We start from the raw sequence: 19,814 nt of genomic DNA on the forward strand, positions 1-19,814 counted from the left end.
GAAAAAATTATCTTTAAGATAATCGTTCCAGCGCGCAATAAACATGGCGTAGTCCTTTCAGCGGGTAGTTTTTTTGACAAACGTGATCTTGAACGATCTTCCATGGACCCACGCACAGCATCAAGCGCAATAAAGCATTCGAGTAACGACAGATAAATGATCTAAATCGGTAGGGAGGATCATGATGAATAACTTTGCGTTAGATAACAGTCTATACAAGCCAATACTAATCCTCTTTGTTCTTCATGGCCCCAAGCGATGGATTAACTTCGTCATGAATCTTTTACGAACTCTTCTACGAAACTCTATAATATTTTAGAGCTGATACGGCTCGTTTAAGGACTTGCTTAGATGAACTTGAAACCAATCCCGGTCGCTGGCACATACTGAACCGTCATTAATGTGTGTTACAAGTGGGGGTCTGGCTGTTAGGCACGAAAACAAGAAACGAAATTCTTATTTGATACTCCACGTCCAACTGAGAACTCTCCTGGATTTGGCGCTCAAAAGAAGCCGTTCTTAAACATTTTCTTTTTATAGTTTATAGGTCAGAGTAAGTCGATCATTTTGGATTCTTTCTTCGTCTTCCAGGAAGAGGTTGAGTACTTTGGTTTTATGACTTGATCAGGGACAAAACTTGATAAAACGTTATGAAAACTGATTCAACTGCTATTTGACAATGGATGCCAAAATTCTATTCGTGACTTCTCAGTAATCTGTGCAGGTAACGTGATTAATTTTACAAAATAGACGTTTGTTTTAGAATATTCCAACTTGAAAAACTTAATTATGTTTTGTTTTTCGTACGAATTTTGATTTCAACCCTTCTAATTCACGGTCCTTGCCTTGCTTGAAAAAATACATATATTTATCAGCGTAAACGTGTGAATTTTGTGCTACTTTTATATCATTAATTCTATTATCTAGACAGAAAAAATATATGGCCTGGTAGAACCCAATTTGATGCCCAGTTCAGGTTCATTTGTCATTGTAAACCAGTCTGTCCCACGTGGTCAGTCTACGTTTCATCATAACTGCTGAGATCAATTGTTATTAGAAGCGCGAGAGTCGTGGCGCCACCAACACCTCCTTAAAAAACAGTAATTTTTCAACACTTTTTCTGTTTGACAGTTGCTATCGGCTTGTAACCCACTACATTCTTCAGACTGTACGTCTTCTACAAACCGCAGTCAATTGACCCGCTCATATCTTAGATTTTCTCCCCAAAGACGCCACTGAATTTCAGCTTCAGAATTGTGCTAGAAATATTCAAGGACAAGCAAGAATCTGCTAAAAAGACTCAACTATGAGGTAAGATTCGGTTTCGTTTTGAAAGTGAATTAAGAAAGCTGCTTACTTTATGATTCACTATATTGGCACTTTTTTGCGTCAGTCCAAATGTTTTGCGTTTCGGGCAGCGTTTCGTTATGAATGTCAACAAATCGTTGGAAAATTTACCCACGTTATGTAGTCTTTGGGATTGAACTCTAGGTCGTAGAAAATAAAATCATTGCATCGTTCTAGCCTCTACTGGGCAGCACGAGGCAGTCGAGAGCATTTACGAGAGAGCATTCATTTTTAAGTGCAATTAAATGACTCTTCTCAAACACCATCCATTTATGCTCAAGGCTACGTTTAATTCTAACCACAATCAAGAATTTCTTACGCTTAGCTATTAATTTCGAGTCCCAAATGTGGTTTAAATCTAAGTCAATTTAGAAATAACTGTTGGGCGTTAGTTCGGTTGCATATTATTGAATATTATTACGCTATTCCTGATGAAGCACTCAAGTATAGCTGTCAATATCAGTACCACAAGTGACTTTAGATAACTTTTCAATAGAGATATTTAGTATCAATTAAACTCTGAATTAGTGATTGATCTCAATTCAAGCGACAGCTCTTCAAGAAGGGTTAAAGCAGTTTTATACCAGAACAAAGACCTCGCCGGACGGCTCAGGAATTCCATGAATATTTCATCTGTTGTACTGTCGTTGACTTCTGCATTTTTTTTCGACTGATTTGAACTTTCTAAACTGACTTGATACTTAAATAAATGTTTATTTTTGGACTTGGTGTCCAATTATCACTTTAATGACTATCTATTAAAGATTAATTGTTTTACGAGTTGAACGAAGAAAAATGATGATATCACAAACGACTGCTTTGATTATTTCTCGCGGTCCCCCTTCGATTTCCAAGAGATTCTGAGCCGACCGAGAAACGAGGTTACAGGGTCGGCTTTGAGCATTTCTTACTTAGGCTTAATTGTTCATTAGTTATTTCATTCACCTAGGGTCTAATGACGTGCTGAAATCCTTCTCTCAGCACGTCGTCAAGAAGTCGTGACTCGGTTTGTCTTGAATTCCATTATCATTATATTCTTGACCGGATCCCTTATCTCTAGCACTAATATAAGCAAACCAAGCCTATCAATATCTCAAATGGTCTTAATTTTTTACTCTATCTTATGAGGAGCCTTCGTTGCCTACCCAAGGAGAGATGTAACGGGAGCGGGAAAGTCGAATAATATGCTTAAATAAATGAGTCTCTAAAAGAAATATGTAGTAACTAACAGTCACCTAAGATTTTCATTGACGATTATATATATTGCTCATGTACGTCGTGCAAGGACGAGGTCACTTAAACTCAGTAGCCGATCTTTGTTTAAGATGATATTCTGGAAGCGCGCCACTGATTGACCGACTTACCTTGGCTTTCTTTCCTAGGGTAAATGCTTGTTTGGTCGTACTCGTTCTCGCCTTTCAGATGAGCCGAGGAATCATATCACCCGGGAAACGCGTCAGAAAAGGTGAGTGATACTTGATTATTGGTGTGTACTGAAGGGCAGATTAACCTGTACATGCCCAAGGGTGGATATTCAAGATTGGCTCTGCTCGCTCGCTGGGGAACCAGTTATTCACATGGTCTAGACCGTGCATTCTATGAAAGGAAGAGAGTTCACAGAGAAAGACAAATTTAAAATTGATTTATTTGATAAGTTTTGGCTTTGGAGGTAAAGACGATTGTCTGAAATTTATATGAAGAACGTTTTTACGTAACACTAATGTAACTGTATCTTACATAACGGTAATGGAACTAGTTTCTTATGAAAAGGAAACTCCGATACTGACTTAATTGCTGTACCTACACGGTACGACGTGCCGTAACGCACTTAAATGGCTTCCCATAAGAATGGCTTTTGTCTGAGCGTACACTACAACAAGCTGTAACATTGAAATGGCTTCCCAAAAGAATGGTTTTTGTATGAGCGTACACTACAACAAGCTGTAACATTGAAATGGCTTCCCAAAAGAATGGTTTTTGTATGAGGGTACACTACAACAAGCTGTAACATTGAAATGGCTTCCCAAAAGGATGGTTTTCGTAGTAAGCGCCCGGTACTAACTTACAGCATGTACAGCTTCATTCCCATTTTCACGCATACTTTTTGGGAGAGAGATTCGATCAGAAGCTTCGCCATCTTGCTTCCCAAAATTAAATTTATTCCCACAGTCTTCCCTTAAAACGAGGCCGTTTAACTCTTAAACGAGGCAGTTCAGCATTAAATCGAGTCTTTCTGAGTAAATGAGTCTGCACTTAATAACGGTGGTGCTTTAGCCAAACTTAACGTCAAGAACAGCAGATATAAGAACTTCCTTTTGCCTTCAATTAATTGTTTCAAGTCGAAGCATTTTGGTCAAATATACAGCAAATGTATAGAAACTGTTGTTTGTTTGTTGTTGTAGCCAATTCAAGCAGTCCTGCCCTTCACTGCACGTTTAACACAGTTAAATATAACATCTCTCAGACATGGTACCCGTTACTCCTACCGTATGGCTACTTCAGCTGCATCAAGTGTGTTTGTGAGATGGTCAGTACAAAAATAACTCCATGTGCAATTATTTTTAAAAGCTTGTTGAATGGAAACATTTTTTTTTTCTTTTTTGGCTGGAAGTGTAAATGGATGAGTGGACGGATGGGAGGATGGATGGATGGGTGGATGGATGGATGGGTGGATGGATGGGTGGATGGTTGGATGGATGGATAAATGGGTGGATGGGTGGATGCATGCATGCATTCATGGATGGACGGATGGACGGATGGACGGATGGACGGATGGACGGATGGACGGATGGACGGATGGACGGATGGACGGATGGACGGATGGACGGATGGACGGATGGACGGATGGACGGATGGACGGATGGACGGATGGACGGATGGACGGATGGACGGATGGACGCATATGCTTGTGGGTGAGTGGATCACTGGTGACTGAATATGCATGGATGGAAATGATGGATGAATGTATATAACTACACTATAGATATGTCCTTTTCATTCCTTATTCTCTTCAGTCCAGTGAAGGCGCTAAAGTCGTCTGCAAAAGAAAAGAATGTAAAAAGTTAACATGCGCAAACCCGCACATCAAAGATGGTGAATGCTGCAAAAAATGTCCAGGTAAACCATGTAACCTCTATTCAAGCTCCCTCTAGTCCTAGTCTGCGAGTAGTCCCACTTTTTCCATTTTCCTCGAGAATCAGCAAAGACGAGTGTTTAAGGATTGCTGTGGGCTCGCACGGAGAATCCTAAGACACTCGTCTTTACTGACGCCGGAGGGTAAAGTGAATCATGATTTTCCTACTGAGTGAAAGTTATACGACCTTTTATTAAGAATTTACTGCGAATTCCTAGCCCTCCCCCCTAATTAAAAAAAACGTACTTTCACTTAATCAGTTTTCTCACGTGACATCAGTTGACCAATCAAGGTGTGTATCCATTTAAAGGTTCATCCCAGTCTCAATACTCACAGCAGTCTGCTAGCTCATGCTCCTACATGGGACGTACGTACACTCATGGCAAGGTGTGGGAGGTACCCACTGATAACAGTGAACCAAATCAGTGCACTGACTGCAGTTGTTCGGTGAGTTGAATACATCCAATCAGAATTCTTGTAATATTACCATAAACCAACCAATTGTATTGAATTTTATAATCCTTATATTGATAAACAGATAGGAAGGCGCTACAAATGGACGGACTGACGGACTGACCGACTGAACTATTGACCGACTGACCGACTACGTCTATCCGATAGCATGATCAATGTTTGTTTAACTGCTCTTTAATATAGGATGGTTTTGTTTCGTGTGCTATCCGTACCTGCCCTAAACAAACATGCAGTAGTCAGCCTGTCGCCTCTCCGAATTCTTGCTGCAAAGTTTGTCCGTCCCAACCCAAGTCTAAAACACCCTATAAACCAGGTCAGTTATACCGAGAGGATGATGGTAAATAATAATAATGGTGATAATGATGGTGGTGGTGATGATGATGATGATAGTGATGATAGTGATGATAGTGATGATGATGATGTTGTTGATGTTGTTGATGGTGATCACGATGATGATGATGATAGTATTTATAATGATGTCTACTTTGATAATGATGTCTTGTCTATTTTCAGGGTGTTGGTCTCTAGGACGTCACTACCAAGAGGGCGAGAAGTGGCATCCATTACTCGACGCATATAAAACCAAGTGCATCATCTGCGTTTGCAAGGTAACTAAATATATCCACTAATATTTGCTTTCCACCATCAAGTAATGGCAGCCATGACAGGAGGCACGATAATGGAGTTTTCCCCCTCGGAAACTGATCATTAATTACCCCTAATTGAAAAAGAGAAGGTCATATAATCAAAGCTAAGACCGAAAAGGATTTTGGGTACTCCGAAATGTGTATTATATTTGTATATAGACATGTAGAAATGCACAGTAGAGCAAAGTCGGTCGACCTAGATTAACAACATGCCAAAGCCATGATGCATAAAATGTGCACAGGAAAAGAAAACTGCAATCCGCATGAAATAAGCATAATTGTTTGTCTTCCCATGCTCCACTTCGGTCTTAGCTTTGATGATATAATATAACCTTTTTTTGAACCCGACAACGTTTTTTCAATTAGGTGTATTTCTAATGTCAATATCAGATTAAACCAGATTCAATTGTTCCTGTCTCCTGTCATGGCTGCTATCACGTAATGGTGCAAAGCCTCTATATGTAGTGGATCTACTTCTAATAGTCCAAACCAAGGCTCCAAACCTTGACTCCTGATTAAAGAACCAATTCGGTTTCTTTTTTTCAGAATTCATCGATTCGATGTAGGAAAATACCTTGTGATGGGCCTGACTGTATACCACGGTGCTGTGAAAACTGCCACGCAGGTATAATAGTATAATGCACACTGCAACTGTCTCCATGTTACTTACTGTCTCTAGTCACTTGTGCTTGAATCTGTTAGGTATGTAACAGCCAGCCTTCCTTAAAATCTTTCTGGATCCACCATTGATCAGGGTGTGGGATTTAGATGGATGGATAAATTGATACATGCATTGTTTTAGGTTCTAAGGTCTCAACCAAGGTACCTCCGATGAAGACCAATCCAGTTACCCCTCAAAAGCCAGCAGTACCCTACCCTGATTGCAACTTGATGGGAGTGCACAAACACAACACTTCATGGACGCCCATTGTGGCAGATTCAGTCTCGAATTGTATCAAGTGTGAATGTCTGGTATGTTGATAATAATGTCATACCAACAGCATCTGCATTATCGATCGATGTTATCACCTTCATTATCTTTGTGATTATTGCCATTATTTATCCTCATTCTCGTCATCATCATTATCATCATCACCATCACCATCATCATCATCATCATCATCTCCAACATCATGATCATCAGGATTATCATCATCAAGATTATCACCATCATCGTCTCCATCATCATCATCATCACCGATCACCATCATCATCAACATTGTCATGCTTCTATCATCATCATCATTAGTATCATAACATGAAGTAGTTAAGATAAATTTAACACAATTTAATGTCTGCTTTATCTTACTCTTTGGTGCAGTTTTCTAAAGTTCGATGTTCAAGGATATCTTGCCCCTCGTCGTACCCTTGTGCCAACCCAGTTGTGAGATTTGGCGAATGCTGTAAATTTTGTGAAGGTAAGCGCCAAAGGATTTCATTATTTGTGTTTACTCCATAAATTGTGATGTATTTCCGGTACATATGGTTCACTCTAGGGGGTTAGGGTGAGTAAGGTCATGGTTTTTTACTACTTTTCACAAATGGTTAGAAAGTGTTTTAATCTTCTTGATATTTCGCTTCACAGGGTTACCAAACCGGTACAACAAGCTTCAAACCAAACTTCGACACTGTGGATCAGCAAAGTCCTGGAACGTCTATGAATACGTGCCTAAAACCCGTGCTCCCTCCATTCAGTCCACAAAAGCAACTCAACAAGATCCTCAGGAAATAAGAGGCCACTTTGTTCTCGAATCTGTCCAGAAGCAAAAGATAGAAATCCACACGCTGAGAGCCAACAGGACGCATAAGACGGTGCGAGTGAAAGCCATGTATAGGACAGCCTTTAAGAAAAACATGTCACCTTGGATGACCTTGAAGCCCATTGGGGTCATTAGAGATGGTGAGTGTTATCCTTTGTGGGCTGCGTTCATAATGTATGGCAGAGGGGGGGGGGGGGGAGGGCAGGTGAAAATTTGAAATGTCCAGAATAATTCTTCACACCCCCCCCCCCCTTAAAGTCATGCAAAATAATACGATCCCCCCTAAGCAAGGTCCCCATTTTTCTGATAAAAATTTGTCCATCCCCGCTTTTTCCTACCAAACTTTTCCCGATCCCCACTCAATTTCACCTGCCCTCCCCCCCTCCCCCCCTCTGCCATACATTTCATGCATTTCTTGTCTGGATACGTGTCATAAATACATGGTTCTGATTCTCGTGTTCATTCAAACCCATGGTTCCTTTTTAATGTTTGCTTTCGGTTTTGGTTTAGGAAGAAGACGAACCATTGAGGAGAAAGAAAAGAGGCCGTGTCGAGTAGGAGTGGATTGTCGTAAAGATGTGAAAGCATTGATGAGAATGGTTCGCATCCGTAGTCGTCGATGTCGAGCCGTCATGACAATACCACCAATCTCACTGCTATGGTTATCAGAGAGTCTTTAGACCAGGACTTACTTGAAGACCATCTTGTTGGATGACAGATAATAGATGTCAAATCTTTTCCTGCCCTTCATCATAGGTGCCATCCTGAGATTAATGGAAATCAAAGAACAGAGTAGCTCACAGGGGATTGGTACGTCGTCTGCATTGTGTCATGCAGCCAAAAGGAGAGTTAGCGAACATTAAGCCCTCAATGAACTAAATCGCATTACATTAGCTAGTTTAGACAACGTCGAATCCAATCCAAGAGAAAGATATGCACCAGAGTAAATACAAATAGTATTGAGCACAATTCACGAGTTTATCGGCATTTTACTCTCCCTTGCCATCTACTCTTCTATATGAGCTTTGCTTCAGATCTACAAAGCCAAAAGAACAAAAGATGGTATGTGATAGTAAACATGCTCATACTATGCATCACATAAACTGGAGGAAAACAAAATAAGAAGATAATAATAAGAATCAATACCAAACACAAAAGTAATAATTACTTCTTAATTAAAAAAATATCTGAAATGAAAAAACAAATGTGTTATGTTTTATTCACAAAATGGTCAAACAAATTCAACAACCCTGAAATAAATACACTAACAATTCTCTACCATTTTATCCATAACTTATTTATTGAGAACACAAACTGAAGCTATAATAACCAAGGTTCTATGTTACTCCTTCTTTTTCAACGATAAAATAGAACCTTGGTTATTTTAGCTTCATTTTCGACTCCCCAATAACCAAGGAAAATATAAAATAGAACCTTGGTTATTATAGCTTCATTTTCGGCTCCACAATAACCAAACTAAGAATAAAATGAAGCTATAATAACCAGATTCTATTTTATCTTTACCTAGTTATACGTAATTGGAGAGCCGAAAATGAAGATAAAATAACCTGGGCTTCATTTTTGGCTTCCAAATAACCAAGGTAAGAAATAAGGAGATCGTGGTTATTTTAGTTTCATTTTTGGCATCGAAATAACCACGATTTTGGGTGTTTTTCACACCTTTTCCAAAAATATGAATTATTTATGAACTTCAAAAATGTGTAATTTTGGCCAAAACCCATGGACTATAGCCCATGGTTTTGAGCGATTTTGGGTGTTTTTCACACCTTTTCCAAAAACATGAATTATTTATGAAACTTCAAAAATGGGGGTTTTTGGCCAAAACCCATGGACTATAGCCTATGGTTTTGATCGATTTGGGTGTTTTTCACACTTTTTCGAAAAATATGAATTATTTATGAAACTTCAAAAATGGGTAATTTTGGCCAAAACCCATGGACTATAGCCCATGGTTTTGATCGATTTTGGGTGTTTTTCACACTTTTTCCAAAAATATGAATTATTTATGAAACTTCAAAAATTGGGGGTTTATGGCCAAAACCCATGGACTATAGCCCATGGGTTTGAGAGATTTTGGGTGTTTTTCACACCTTTTCCAAAAATATGAATTACTTATGAAACTTCAAAAAATATGAATTATTTATGAAACTTCAAAAATGGGTAATTTTGGCCAAAACCCATGGACTATAGCCCATGGTTTTGAGCGATTTGGGTGTTTTTCACACTTTTTCCAAAAATATGAATTATTTATGAAACTTCAAAAATGGGTAATTTTGGCCAAAACCCATGGACTATAGCCCATGGTTTTGATCCATTTTGGGTGTTTTTCACACCTTTTCCAAAAATATGAATTATTTATGAAACTTCAAAAATGGGTAATTTTGGCCAAAACCCATGGACTATAGCCCATGGTTTTGAGCGATTTTGGGTGTTTTTCACACCTTTTCATAAAACATGAATTATTTATGAAACTTCAAAAATGGGGGTTTTTGGCCAAAACCCATAGATTTTCCTACCCTTGGTTTTGAGCGATTTTGGGTGTTTTTCACACCTTTTCCAAAAATATGAATTATCGTTTATGAAACTTCAAAAATGGGTAATTTTGGCCAAAACCCATGGACTATAGCCTATGGTTTTGAGAGATTTTGGGTGTTTTTCACACCTTTTCCAAAAATATGAATTATTTATGAAACTTCAAAAATGGGCGTTTTTGGCCAAAACCCATGGACTATAGCCCATGGCTTTGATCGATTTGGGTGTTTTTCACACTTTTTCCAAAAATATGAATTATTTATGAAACTTCAAAAATGGGTAATTTTGGCCAAAACCCATGGACTATAGCCCATGGTTTTGATCGATTTTGGGTGTTTTTCACACCTTTTCCAAAAATATGAATTATTTATGAAACTTCAAAAATGGGGGTTTTTGGCCAAAACCCATGGACTATAGCCCATGGTTTTGAGCGATTTGGGTGTTTTTCACACTTTTTCCAAAAATATGAATTATTTATGAAACTTCAAAAATGGGTAATTTTGGCCAAAACCCATGGACTATAGCCCATGGTTTTGAGCGATTTTGGGTGTTTTTCACACCTTTTCATAAAACATGAATTATTTATGAAACTTCAAAAATGGGGGTTTTTGGCCAAAACCCATAGATTTTCCTACCCTTGGTTTTGAGCGATTTTGGGTGTTTTTCACACCTTTTCCAAAAATATGAATTATCGTTTATGAAACTTCAAAAATGGGTAATTTTGGCCAAAACCCATGGACTATAGCCTATGGTTTTGAGAGATTTTGGGTGTTTTTCACACCTTTTCCAAAAATATGAATTATTTATGAAACTTCAAAAATGGGCGTTTTTGGCCAAAACCCATGGACTATAGCCCATGGCTTTGATCGATTTGGGTGTTTTTCACACTTTTTCCAAAAATATGAATTATTTATGAAACTTCAAAAATGGGTAATTTTGGCCAAAACCCATGGACTATAGCCCATGGTTTTGATCGATTTTGGGTGTTTTTCACACCTTTTCCAAAAATATGAATTATTTATGAAACTTCAAAAATGGGGGTATTTTGGCCAAAACCCATGGACTATAGCCCATGGTTTTGAGCGATTTGGGTGTTTTTCACACTTTTTCCAAAAATATGAATTATTTATGAAACTTCAAAAATGGGTAATTTTGGCCAAAACCCATGGACTATAGCCCATGGTTTTGAGCGATTTTGGGTGTTTTTCACACCTTTTCCAAAAATATGAATTATTTATGAAACTTCAAAAATGGGGGTTTTTGGCCAAAACCCATGGACTATAGCCCATGGTTTTGAGCGATTTGGGTGTTTTTCACACTTTTTCCAAAAATATGAATTATTTATGAAACTTCAAAAATGGGTAATTTTGGCCAAAACCCATGGACTATAGCCCATGGTTTTGATCGATTTTGGGTGTTTTTCACACCTTTTCAAAAAGTATGAATTATTTATGAAACTTCAAAAATGGGGTTTTTGGCCAAAACCCATGGACTATAGCCCATGGTTTTGAGCGATTTGGGTGTTTTTCACACTTTTTCCAAAAATATGAATTATTTATGAAACTTCAAAAATGGGTAATTTTGGCCAAAACCCATGGACTATAGCCCATGGTTTTAATCGATTTTGGGTGTTTTTCACACCTTTTCCAAAAATATGAATTATTTATGAAACTTCAAAAATGGGTAATTTTGGCCAAAACCCATGGACTATAGCCCATGGTTTTGAGCGATTTGGGTGTTTTTCACACCTTTTCCAAAAACTATGAATTATTTATGAAACTTCAAAAATTGGTAATTTTGGCCAAAACCCATGGACTATAGCCCATGGTTTTGAGCGATTTTGGGTGTTTTTCACACTTTTTCCAAAAATATGAATTATTTATGAAACTTCAAAAATGGGTAATTTTGGCCAAAACCCATGGACTATAGCCCATGGTTTTGATCGATTTTGGGTGTTTTTCACACTTTTTCCAAAAATATGAATTATTTATGAAACTTCAAAAATGGGTAATTTTGGCCAAAACCCATGGACTATAGCCTATGGTTTTGAGAGATTTTGGGTGTTTTTCACACCTTTTCCAAAAATATGAATTATTTATGAAACTTCAAAAATGGGCGTTTTTGGCCAAAACCTATGGACTATAGCCCATGGTTTTGATCGATTTTGGGTGTTTTTCACACCTTTTCCAAAAATATGAATTATCGTTTATGAAACTTCAAAAATGGGTAATTTTGGCCAAAACCCATTGACTATAGCCCATGGGTTTGAGAGATTTTGGGTGTTTTTCACACCTTTTCCAAAAATATGAATTACTTATGAAACTTCAAAAAATATGAATTATTTATGAAACTTCAAAAATGGGTAATTTTGGCCAAAACCCATGGACTATAGCCCATGGTTTTGAGCGATTTGGGTGTTTTTCACACTTTTTCCAAAAATATGAATTATTTATGAAACTTCAAAAATGGGTAATTTTGGCCAAAACCCATGGACTATAGCCCATGGTTTTGATCCATTTTGGGTGTTTTTCACACCTTTTCCAAAAATATGAATTATTTATGAAACTTCAAAAATGGGTAATTTTGGCCAAAACCCATGGACTATAGCCCATGGTTTTGAGCGATTTTGGGTGTTTTTCACACCTTTTCATAAAACATGAATTATTTATGAAACTTCAAAAATGGGGGTTTTTGGCCAAAACCCATAGATTTTCCTACCCTTGGTTTTGAGCGATTTTGGGTGTTTTTCACACCTTTTCAAAAAATAAGAATTATCGTTTATGAAACTTCAAAAATGGGTAATTTTGGCCAAAACCCATGGACTATAGCCTATGGTTTTGAGAGATTTTGGGTGTTTTTCACACCTTTTCCAAAAATATGAATTATTTATGAAACTTCAAAAATGGGCGTTTTTGGCCAAAACCCATGGACTATAGCCCATGGCTTTGATCGATTTGGGTGTTTTTCACACTTTTTCCAAAAATATGAATTATTTATGAAACTTCAAAAATGGGTAATTTTGGCCAAAACCCATGGACTATAGCCCATGGTTTTGATCGATTTTGGGTGTTTTTCACACCTTTTCCAAAAATATGAATTATTTATGAAACTTCAAAAATGGGGTAATTTTGGCCAAAACCCATGGACTATAGCCCATGGTTTTGAGCGATTTTGGGTGTTTTTCACACCTTTTCCAAAAATATGAATTATTTATGAAACTTCAAAAATGGGTAATTTTGGCCAAAACCCATGGACTATAGCCCATGGTTTTGATCGATTTTGGGTGTTTTTCACACCTTTTCCAAAAATATGAATTATTTATGAAACTTCAAAAATGGGTAATTTTGGCCAAAACCCATGGACTATAGCCCATGGTTTTGAGCGATTTTGGGTGTTTTTCACACCTTTTCCAAAAACATGAATTATTTATGAAACTTCAAAAATTAGTAATTTTGGCCAAAACCCATGGACTATAGCCCATGGTTTTGAGCGATTTGGGTGTTTTTCACACCTTTTCCAAAAATATGAATTATTTATGAAACTTCAAAAATGGGTAATTTTGGCCAAAACCCATGGACTATAGCCCATGGTTTTGAGCGATTTTGGGTGTTTTCACACTTTTTCCAAAAATATGAATTATTTATGAAACTTCAAAAATGGGTAATTTTGGCCAAAACCCATGGACTATAGCCCATGGTTTTGATCGATTTTGGGTGTTTTTCACACCTTTTCCAAAAATATGAATTATTTATGAAACTTCAAAAATGGGTAATTTTGGCCAAAACCCATGGACTATAGCCCATGGTTTTGAGCGATTTTGGGTGTTTTTCACACCTTTTCCAAAAACATGAATTATTTATGAAACTTCAAAAATTAGTAATTTTGGCCAAAACCCATGGACTATAGCCCATGGTTTTGAGCGATTTTGGGTGTTTTTCACACTTTTTCCAAAAATATGAATTATTTATGAAACTTCAAAAATGGGTAATTTTGGCCAAAACCCATGGACTATAGCCCATGGTTTTGATCGATTTTGGGTGTTTTTCACACTTTTTCCAAAAATATGAATTATTTATGAAACTTCAAAAATGGGTAATTTTGGCCAAAACCCATGGACTATAGCCTATGGTTTTGAGAGATTTTGGGTGTTTTTCACACCTTTTCCAAAAATATGAATTATTTATGAAACTTCAAAAATGGGCGTTTTTGGCCAAAACCTATGGACTATAGCCCATGGTTTTGATCGATTTTGGGTGTTTTTCACACCTTTTCCAAAAATATGAATTATCGTTTATGAAACTTCAAAAATGGGTAATTTTGGCCAAAACCCATTGACTATAGCCCATGGGTTTGAGAGATTTTGGGTGTTTTTCACACCTTTTCCAAAAATATGAATTACTTATGAAACTTCAAAAAATATGAATTATTTATGAAACTTCAAAAATGGGTAATTTTGGCCAAAACCCATGGACTATAGCCCATGGTTTTGAGCGATTTGGGTGTTTTTCACACTTTTTCCAAAAATATGAATTATTTATGAAACTTCAAAAATGGGTAATTTTGGCCAAAACCCATGGACTATAGCCCATGGTTTTGATCCATTTTGGGTGTTTTTCACACCTTTTCCAAAAATATGAATTATTTATGAAACTTCAAAAATGGGTAATTTTGGCCAAAACCCATGGACTATAGCCCATGGTTTTGAGCGATTTTGGGTGTTTTTCACACCTTTTCATAAAACATGAATTATTTATGAAACTTCAAAAATGGGGGTTTTTGGCCAAAACCCATAGATTTTCCTACCCTTGGTTTTGAGCGATTTTGGGTGTTTTTCACACCTTTTCCAAAAATATGAATTATCTTTTATGAAACTTCAAAAATGGGTAATTTTGGCCAAAACCCATGGACTATAGCCTATGGTTTTGAGAGATTTTGGGTGTTTTTCACACCTTTTCCAAAAATATGAATTATTTATGAAACTTCAAAAATGGGCGTTTTTGGCCAAAACCTATGGACTATAGCCTATGGTTTTGAGAGATTTTGGGTGTTTTTCACACCTTTTCCAAAAATATGAATTATTTATGAAACTTCAAAAATGGGCGTTTTTGGCCAAAACCTATGGACTATAGCCCATGGTTTTGATCGATTTTGGGTGTTTTTCACACCTTTTCCAAAAATATGAATTATCGTTTATGAAACTTCAAAAATGGGTAATTTTGGCCAAAACCCATTGACTATAGCCCATGGGTTTGAGAGATTTTGGGTGTTTTTCACACCTTTTCCAAAAATATGAATTACTTATGAAACTTCAAAAAATATGAATTATTTATGAAACTTCAAAAATGGGTAATTTTGGCCAAAACCCATGGACTATAGCCCATGGTTTTGAGCGATTTGGGTGTTTTTCACACTTTTTCCAAAAATATGAATTATTTATGAAACTTCAAAAATGGGTAATTTTGGCCAAAACCCATGGACTATAGCCCATGGTTTTGATCCATTTTGGGTGTTTTTCACACCTTTTCCAAAAATATGAATTATTTATGAAACTTCAAAAATGGGTAATTTTGGCCAAAACCCATGGACTATAGCCCATGGTTTTGAGCGATTTTGGGTGTTTTTCACACCTTTTCATAAAACATGAATTATTTATGAAACTTCAAAAATGGGGGTTTTTGGCCAAAACCCATAGATTTTCCTACCCTTGGTTTTGAGCGATTTTGGGTGTTTTTCACACCTTTTCCAAAAATATGAATTATCGTTTATGAAACTTCAAAAATGGGTAATTTTGGCCAAAACCCATGGACTATAGCCTATGGTTTTGAGAGATTTTGGGTGTTTTTCACACCTTTTCCAAAAATATGAATTATTTATGAAACTTCAAAAATGGGCGTTTTTGGCCAAAACCCATGGACTATAGCCTATGGTTTTGAGAGATTTTGGGTGTTTTTCACACCTTTTCGAAAAATATGAATTATTTATGAAACTTCAAAAATGGGCGTTTTTGGCCAAAACCTATGGACTATAGCCCATGGTTTTGATCGATTTTGGGTGTTTTTCACACCTTTTCCAAAAATATGAATTATCGTTTATGAAACTTCAAAAATGGGTAATTTTGGCCAAAACCCATTGACTATAGCCCATGGGTTTGAGAGATTTTGGGTGTTTTTCACACCTTTTCCAAAAATATGAATTACTTATGAAACTTCAAAAAATATGAATTATTTATGAAACTTCAAAAATGGGTAATTTTGGCCAAAACCCATGGACTATAGCCCATGGTTTTGAGCGATTTGGGTGTTTTTCACACTTTTTCCAAAAATATGAATTATTTATGAAACTTCAAAAATGGGTAATTTTGGCCAAAACCCATGGACTATAGCCCATGGTTTTGATCGATTTTGGGTGTTTTTCACACCTTTTCAAAAAGTATGAATTATTTATGAAACTTCAAAAATGAGTAATTTTGGCCAAAACCCATGGACTATAGCCCATGGTTTTGAGCGATTTTGGGTGTTTTCACACTTTTTCCAAAAATATGAATTATTTATGAAACTTCAAAAATGGGTAATTTTGGCCAAAACCCATGGACTATAGCCCCTGGTTTTGATCGATTTTGGGTGTTTTTCACACCTTTTCCAAAAATATGAATTATTTATGAAACTTCAAAAATGGGTAATTTTGGCCAAAACCCATGGACTATAGCCCATGGTTTTGAGCGATTTTGGGTGTTTTTCACACCTTTTCCAAAAACATGAATTATTTATGAAACTTCAAAAATTAGTAATTTTGGCCAAAACCCATGGACTATAGCCCATGGTTTTGAGCGATTTTGGGTGTTTTTCACACTTTTTCCAAAAATATGAATTATTTATGAAACTTCAAAAATGGGTAATTTTGGCCAAAACCCATGGACTATAGCCCATGGTTTTGAGCGATTTGGGTGTTTTTCACACTTTTTCCAAAAATATGAATTATTTATGAAACTTCAAAAATGGGTAATTTTGGCCAAAACCCATGGACTATAGCCCATGGTTTTGAGCGACTTTGGGTGTTTTTCACACCTTTTCCAAAAATATGAATTATTTATGAAACTTCAAAAATGGGTAATTTTGGCCAAAACCCATGGACTATAGCCCATGGTTTTGATCGATTTTGGGTGTTTTTCACACCTTTTCCAAAAATATGAATTATTTACGAAACTTCAAAAATTGGGGTTTTTGGCCAAAACCCATGAACTATAGCCCATGGTCTTGAGCGATTTTGGGTGTTTTTCACACCTTTTCCAAAATTTATGAAACTTCAAAAATGGGTAATTTTGGCCAAAACCCATGGACTATAGCCCATGGTTTTGATCGATTTTGGGTGTTTTTCACACCTTTCCCAAAAATATGAATTATTTATGAAACTTCAAAAATGGGTAATTTTGGCCAAAACCCATGGACTATAGCCCATGGTTTTGATCGATTTTGGGTGTTTTTCACACCTTTTCCAAAAATATGAATTATTTATGAAACTTCAAAAATGGGTAATTTTGGCCAAAACCCATGGACTATAGCCCATGTTTTTGAGCGATTTTGGGTGTTTTTCACACCTTTTCCAAAAATATGAATTATTTATGAAACTTCAAAAATGGGTAATTTTGGCCAAAACCCATGGACTATAGCCCATGATTTTGAGCGATTTTGGGTGTTTTTCACACCTTTTCCAAAAATATGAATTATTTATGAAACTTCAAAAATGGGTAATTTTGGCCAAAACCCACGGACTATAGCCCATGGTTTTGAGCGATTTTGGGTGTTTTTCACACCTTTTCCAAAAATATGAATTATTTATGAAACTTTAAAAATGGGTAATTTTGGCCAAAACCCATGGACTATAGCCCATGGCTTTGAGCGATTTTGGGTGTTTTTCACAACTTTTCCAAAAATATGAATTATTTATGAAACTTCAAAAATGGGGGTTTTTGACCAAAACCCATGGACTATGGTCCATGGTTTTGAGCGATTTTGGGTGTTTTTCACACCTTTTCAAGTTTTGGCTGTATTTTGAAAGCAAACGAAGAAAGACGACCGTGGTTATTCTAACTTCATTTTTGGCATCAAAATAACCACGGTTAGAAAAAAGACGTCCGTGGTTATAATTCTAGTTCCATTTTTGGCCTTGAAGTAACCACGATAAGAAAAAAGACGACTGTGGTTATTTTGGGTTCATTTTTGGCGTGGAAATAACCACGGTAAGAAAAAAGACGACCGTGATTACTTTGGCTTCATTTTTGGCTTCATTTTTGGCTTCAATTTTGGCTTCATTTTTGGCTTCATTTTTGGCTTCATTTTTGGCTTCATTTTTGGCTTCATTTTTGCCTTCGAAATAACCAAGGTAAGAAAAAAGACGACCGTGATTATTTTGGCTTCATTTTTGGCGTGGAAATAACCACGGTAAGAAAAAAGACGACCGTGGTTATTTGGGCTTCATTTTTGGCGTGGAAATAACCACGGTTAGAAAAAAGACGACCGTGGTTATTTTGGCTTCATTTTTGGCTTCCAAACAACCACGGTAAGAAAAAAGACGACCGTGGTTATTTTGGCTTCATTTTTGGCTTGCAAATAACCAAGGCAAATATAAAATAGAACCTTCATTTTATAGCCATGGTTTTATTTTATATTTTATCTTTTACTTGATTATTCGGAGCCGAAAATGAAGCTAAATTAACCCAGGTTCTATTTTATCCTTTACTTGGTTATTGGGGAGCCGAAAATGAAGCTAGAATAACCAAGGTTCTATTTTATATTTGCCTTGGTCATTGGGGAGCCGAAAATGAAGCTAGAATAACCAAGGTTCTATTTTATCTTTTACTTGGTTATTCGGGAGCCGAAAATGAAGTTAAAATAACCAAGGTTCTATTTTATCCTTTACTTGGTTATTCGGGAGCCGAAAATGGCTATTTTTCGCGATTTTGGGTGTTTTTCACACGTTTTCCAAAAATATGAATTATTTACGAAACTTCAAAAATGGGTAATTTTGGCCAAAACCCATGGACTATAGCCCATGGTTTTGAGCGATTTTGGGTGTTTTTCACACCTTTTCCAAAAATATGAAATATTTACGAAACTTCAAAAATGGGTAATTTTGGCCAAAACCCATGGACTATAGCCCATGGTTTTGAGCGATTTTGCGTGTTTTTCACACCTTTTCCAAAAATATGAATTATTTACGAAACTTCAAAAATTGGGGTTTTTGGCCAAAACCCACGGACTATAGCCCATGGTCTTGATCGATTTTGGGTGTTTTTCACACCTTTTCCAAAATTTATGAAACTTCAAAAATGGGTAATTTTGGCCAAAACCCATGGACTATAGCCCATGGTTTTGATCGATTTTGGGTGTTTTTCACACCTTTTCCAAAAATATGAATTATTTATGAAACTTCAAAAATGGGTAATTTTGGCCAAAACCCATGGACTATAGCCCATGATTTTGAGCGATTTTGGGTGTTTTTCACACCTTTTCCAAAAATATGAATTATTTATGAAACTTCAAAAATGGGTAATTTTGGCCAAAACCCATGGACTATAGCCCATGATTTTGAGCGATTTTGGGTGTTTTTCACACCTTTTCCAAAAATATGAATTATTTATGAAACTTCAAAAATGGGTAATTTTGGCCAAAACCCACGGACTATAGCCCATGGTTTTGAGCGATTTTGGGTGTTTTTCACACCTTTTCCAAAAATATGAATTATTTATGAAACTTTAAAAATGGGTAATTTTGGCCAAAACCCATGGACTATAGCCCATGGCTTTGAGCGATTTTGGGTGTTTTTCACAACTTTTCCAAAAATATGAATTATTTATGAAACTTCAAAAATGGGGGTTTTTGACCAAAACCCATGGACTATGGT

General features: G+C 36.5%; 1 protein-coding gene across 1 annotated transcript; it reads left to right on the forward strand.

The window, feature by feature from the left end:
• The first annotated feature begins 84 nt into the window (after nt 1–84).
• On the forward strand, nt 85–8,634 carry LOC116286398 (chordin-like protein 1). Its single transcript, XM_031692916.2, has 13 exons — nt 85–724; nt 1,132–1,311; nt 2,730–2,812; nt 3,750–3,874; nt 4,362–4,464; nt 4,791–4,927; nt 5,138–5,267; nt 5,468–5,562; nt 6,148–6,226; nt 6,404–6,573; nt 6,923–7,019; nt 7,187–7,501; nt 7,872–8,634. Exons 2-13 carry the CDS (start codon nt 1,307–1,309, stop codon nt 8,039–8,041), a joined length of 1,509 nt encoding a protein of 502 aa, XP_031548776.1. The 5' UTR covers nt 85–724; nt 1,132–1,306; the 3' UTR covers nt 8,042–8,634.
• The last annotated feature ends 11,180 nt before the right edge of the window (nt 8,635–19,814 follow it).

Source organism: Actinia tenebrosa, unplaced genomic scaffold (assembly GCF_029948245.1).
Source record: "Actinia tenebrosa isolate PJP-AT-01 unplaced genomic scaffold, QUT_ActTen_1.0 PGA_scaffold0__85_contigs__length_37466705, whole genome shotgun sequence".
NCBI lineage: Eukaryota > Metazoa > Cnidaria > Anthozoa > Actiniaria > Actiniidae > Actinia > Actinia tenebrosa.

Excerpts from the sequence above, each read along its gene's own strand:
- LOC116286398 (XM_031692916.2), top strand. Across the intron at positions 2,813-3,749 it reads CGGGAAACGCGTCAGAAAAG|CCAATTCAAGCAGTCCTGCC; the intron begins GTGAGTGATACT and ends TTGTTGTTGTAG. Across the intron at positions 7,502-7,871 it reads CATTGGGGTCATTAGAGATG|GAAGAAGACGAACCATTGAG; the intron begins GTGAGTGTTATC and ends GTTTTGGTTTAG.